This window comes from Kryptolebias marmoratus, linkage group LG2 (genome assembly GCF_001649575.2).
Source record: "Kryptolebias marmoratus isolate JLee-2015 linkage group LG2, ASM164957v2, whole genome shotgun sequence".
Classification (NCBI taxonomy): domain Eukaryota; kingdom Metazoa; phylum Chordata; class Actinopteri; order Cyprinodontiformes; family Rivulidae; genus Kryptolebias; species Kryptolebias marmoratus.
The window spans coordinates 5175-8844 of NC_051431.1; the positions used below are offsets into that span (position 1 = coordinate 5175).

At 51.1% G+C, this 3670-nt stretch overlaps 1 protein-coding gene across 1 annotated transcript in view; it reads right to left on the reverse strand.

Annotated features, from left to right (window-relative positions):
- Positions 1–797: 797 nt before the first annotated feature.
- The window catches only part of LOC108229449 (segment polarity protein dishevelled homolog DVL-3), a gene marked incomplete in the record, with an annotated part of 9772 nt that continues 6899 nt past the window's right edge, over positions 798–3670 (reverse strand). Inside the window, 6 exon segments of the mRNA XM_037980473.1 lie at positions 798–2614; positions 2793–2927; positions 3001–3081; positions 3181–3248; positions 3352–3428; positions 3555–3670. Coding sequence (XP_037836401.1) covers positions 798–2614; positions 2793–2927; positions 3001–3081; positions 3181–3248; positions 3352–3428; positions 3555–3670 — 2294 coding nt within the window.

Below are 3670 nucleotides of genomic sequence, written 5' to 3' on the forward strand. Positions count from 1 at the left end.
TCCCAATCAGAACAACACCACCCTCTGCAGCCGGCTGCCTCCCAATCAGAACAACACCCTCTGCGACCCTCTATCTGTCCACATGTTCAGCAGAAAATCTGCCTTTTTCTGTTTTTTCTCTTTGACCAGCAGGGGGCGCACTGACTCGCTGCAGATCCTGTTTAAATACATAAATACTGACGTAGAGGAATAAAAAGGAAAGCTGAAGACACTAAGACGTAAAATTATCAGAAACGTCCAGAAGAAATCAGAGATTTTTCATAAAGCAGGTGTGATTTATTCCAAGTGTTTGGACACAGAAGGTAAAAGTGTCCCTGTGGACATATTTCACAGTAAACTTTGGACATTTTACTCATCAGTTTGCAATCTTCATTACAACATTTTGGGGGAAAAAAATCTGAAACGCTACAAAAACTTACATTAATATATAATTTATTTGAACCTTGTTAAATGAACAAAGAGCAAAAGAAAAGGCTTTTATTTTGAAGGCTTGAGGTTCGATCCCTGCCTGGTTTCCTGTTTCTCCTCACTGTTGGGTCTTCCTTCAGCTGATCGGTTCTACAGGTTCTACATGTTGTGGTCCACTCAGACAGGATTCTGAACCCCACCTTACTACACAAATGATGAAGGTGCCAGTAAGGTTTCAGTCAGACCGGAACAGAAACCAGGCCAGGACCTGGAGGGGGGCAGGTCCTGCACTCATTACCTCCTTAGACCAGGTACAGGTGTTTGTTGGGGTCAGGTGTTTAGGTTCAGATCCAGGTGTGGGTCAGGTTTAGTTTGGGTCCAGGTTTGGTTCAGATTTGGTCCAGGTTTGGTTCAGANTATGGAGCCTGGTGGTTGTGTGGACCCTGGTGGTTGTGTGGACCCTGGTGGTTGTGTGGACCCTGATGGTTGTATGGAGCCTGGTGGTTGTGTGGACCCTGGTGGTTGTGTGGACCCTGGTGGTTGTGTGGACCCTGATGGTTGTATGGAGCCTGGTGGTTGTGTGGACCCTGGTGGTTGTGTGGACCCTGGTGGTTGTGTGGACCCTGATGGTTGTATGGAGCCTGGTGGTTGTGTGGACCCTGGTGGTTGTGTGGACCCTGGTGGTTGTGTGGACCCTGATGGTTGTATGGAGCCTGGTGGTTGTGTGGACCCTGGTGGTTGTGTGGACCCTGGTGGTTGTGTGGACCCTGATGGTTGTATGGAGCCTGGTGGTTGTGTGGACCCTGGTGGTTGTGTGGACCCTGGTGGTTGTGTGGACCCTGATGGTTGTATGGAGCCTGGTGGTTGTGTGGACCCTGGTGGTTGTGTGGACCCTGGTGGTTGTGTGGACCCTGATGGTTGTATGGAGCCTGGTGGTTGTGTGGACCCTGGTGGTTGTGTGGACCCTGGTGGTTGTGTGGACCCTGATGGTTGTATGGAGCCTGGTGGTTGTGTGGACCCTGGTGGTTGTGTGGACCCTGGTGGTTGTGTGGACCCTGATGGTTGTATGGAGCCTGGTGGTTGTGTGGACCCTGGTGGTTGTGTGGACCCTGGTGGTTGTGTGGACCCTGATGGTTGTATGGAGCCTGGTGGTTGTGTGGACCCTGGTGGTTGTGTGGACCCTGGTGGTTGTGTGGACCCTGATGGTTGTATGGAGCCTGGTGGTTGTGTGGACCCTGGTGGTTGTGTGGACCCTGGTGGTTGTGTGGACCCTGATGGTTGTATGGAGCCTGGTGGTTGTGTGGACCCTGGTGGTTGTGTGGACCCTGGTGGTTGTGTGGACCCTGATGGTTGTATGGAGCCTGGTGGTTGTGTGGACCCTGGTGGTTGTGTGGACCCTGGTGGTTGTGTGGACCCTGATGGTTGTATGGAGCCTGGTGGTTGTGTGGACCCTGGTGGTTGTGTGGACCCTGGTGGTTGTGTGGACCCTGATGGTTGTATGGAGCCTGGTGGTTGTGTGGACCCTGGTGGTTGTGTGGACCCTGGTGGTTGTGTGGACCCTGATGGTTGTATGGAGCCTGGTGGTTGTGTGGACCCTGGTGGTTGTGTGGACCCTGGTGGTTGTGTGGACCCTGATGGTTGTATGGAGCCTGGTGGTTGTGTGGACCCTGGTGGTTGTGTGGACCCTGGTGGTTGTGTGGACCCTGATGGTTGTATGGAGCCTGGTGGTTGTGTGGACCCTGGTGGTTGTGTGGACCCTGGTGGTTGTGTGGACCCTGATGGTTGTATGGAGCCTGGTGGTTGTGTGGACCCTGGTGGTTGTGTGGACCCTGGTGGTTGTGTGGACCCTGATGGTTGTATGGAGCCTGGTGGTTGTGTGGACCCTGGTGGTTGTGTGGACCCTGGTGGTTGTGTGGACCCTGATGGTTGTATGGAGCCTGATGGTTGTGTGGACCCTGGTGGTTGTGTGGACCCTGATGGTTGTATGGAGCCTGATGGTTGTGTGGACCTGGTTGTTCTTGGTTTCTCCTGTTCTCACCTCCACACAGGTCTCCAAAGACGTAGTAGCACTGCTCAGAGAATGTGACCTTGTTGACGGTGTGTCGAATGAATCCAGCCTTCAACAAGTTGCCGGCGTATTTACGAGCTTCACGGCGGTCGGTGAAACCTTCCAGGTTCCGGTGGAGCCAGTCTACTACATCTGAGCCTAAACGCACAGAAGACAAACTTTTGTGAGTTTGATGCAGCCATTAAATGGATTCTTTACCACAAAACATTCAAAGCCAGACAGTGCTTTAAAGACCGTTTTGATGGATCCTGATTCAGGATCCAAACTAAGGAATCTGAACATGGATCCACATTAAGCTTTGAGCTGGCCTTCTCACCAATAAAAGCATTAGGAATGGTGATCTTTAGCCACATCCTGTCTCGGACCTCCAGGCCGGACTCTGGATTGGCCATGGCCTTGACGACCACCGTCATGTCACTGTGGATGTTCAGGTGGTTTTCTTCGTGCACACCTGGAAACAGCAGTGATTTAATGTGTGACGGACAGATGGAAGATGAGAAGCTATCTGCTATTTGGAAACGTACTGTAATGTGGGGGGAGCCTCCCGGTCATAGCGGCTGTGTGAGATACCCATGCTGCAGGGTCGATGGGACGGACTGGCTCACCTGTGGGGGTTTAAAAGACAAACAGTTCTTATGGACACTTTTCACCAAGTTGTATGTGATTATTTTAGGCAACAAGACAAACAAACATGGATGACTCACTTCTCGGCAGAGTGAAGCAGCCTCGTGGGTTTGGGTCCCAACACTTTGCCACAGTTAACGTCACCGGACTAAAAAAAGAAGAGAAACAGCTCATAAAACCGATCCGTTCCAGCACCATGGAGATCAGGCAGGGGTGATCAGAACCTGGTAAAGAACTATGAAATGTCTCACCCTGGCTGGTGGACGATCTCTCTCAGAACTCGGACAGCATCATCGTTACTCATGTTCTCAAAGTTGATATCATTCACCTGATGGACACATAAACCAGAACCACTACAAGTCTTGTTCCTCCAACCGAGATCTAAAATCGGTCCTCAGTGCTTCAGAAAATCAAGTCAGACTAAATTTTGGTTTTACTGTATCATCAGCAGTACCTGCAGTAACATGTCTCCTGGTTCAATGCGTCCATCTGCTGCAACAGCTCCCCCCTTCATTATGGATCCAATATAAATGCCCCCGTCTCCTCTGTCGTTACTCTGACCAACGATGC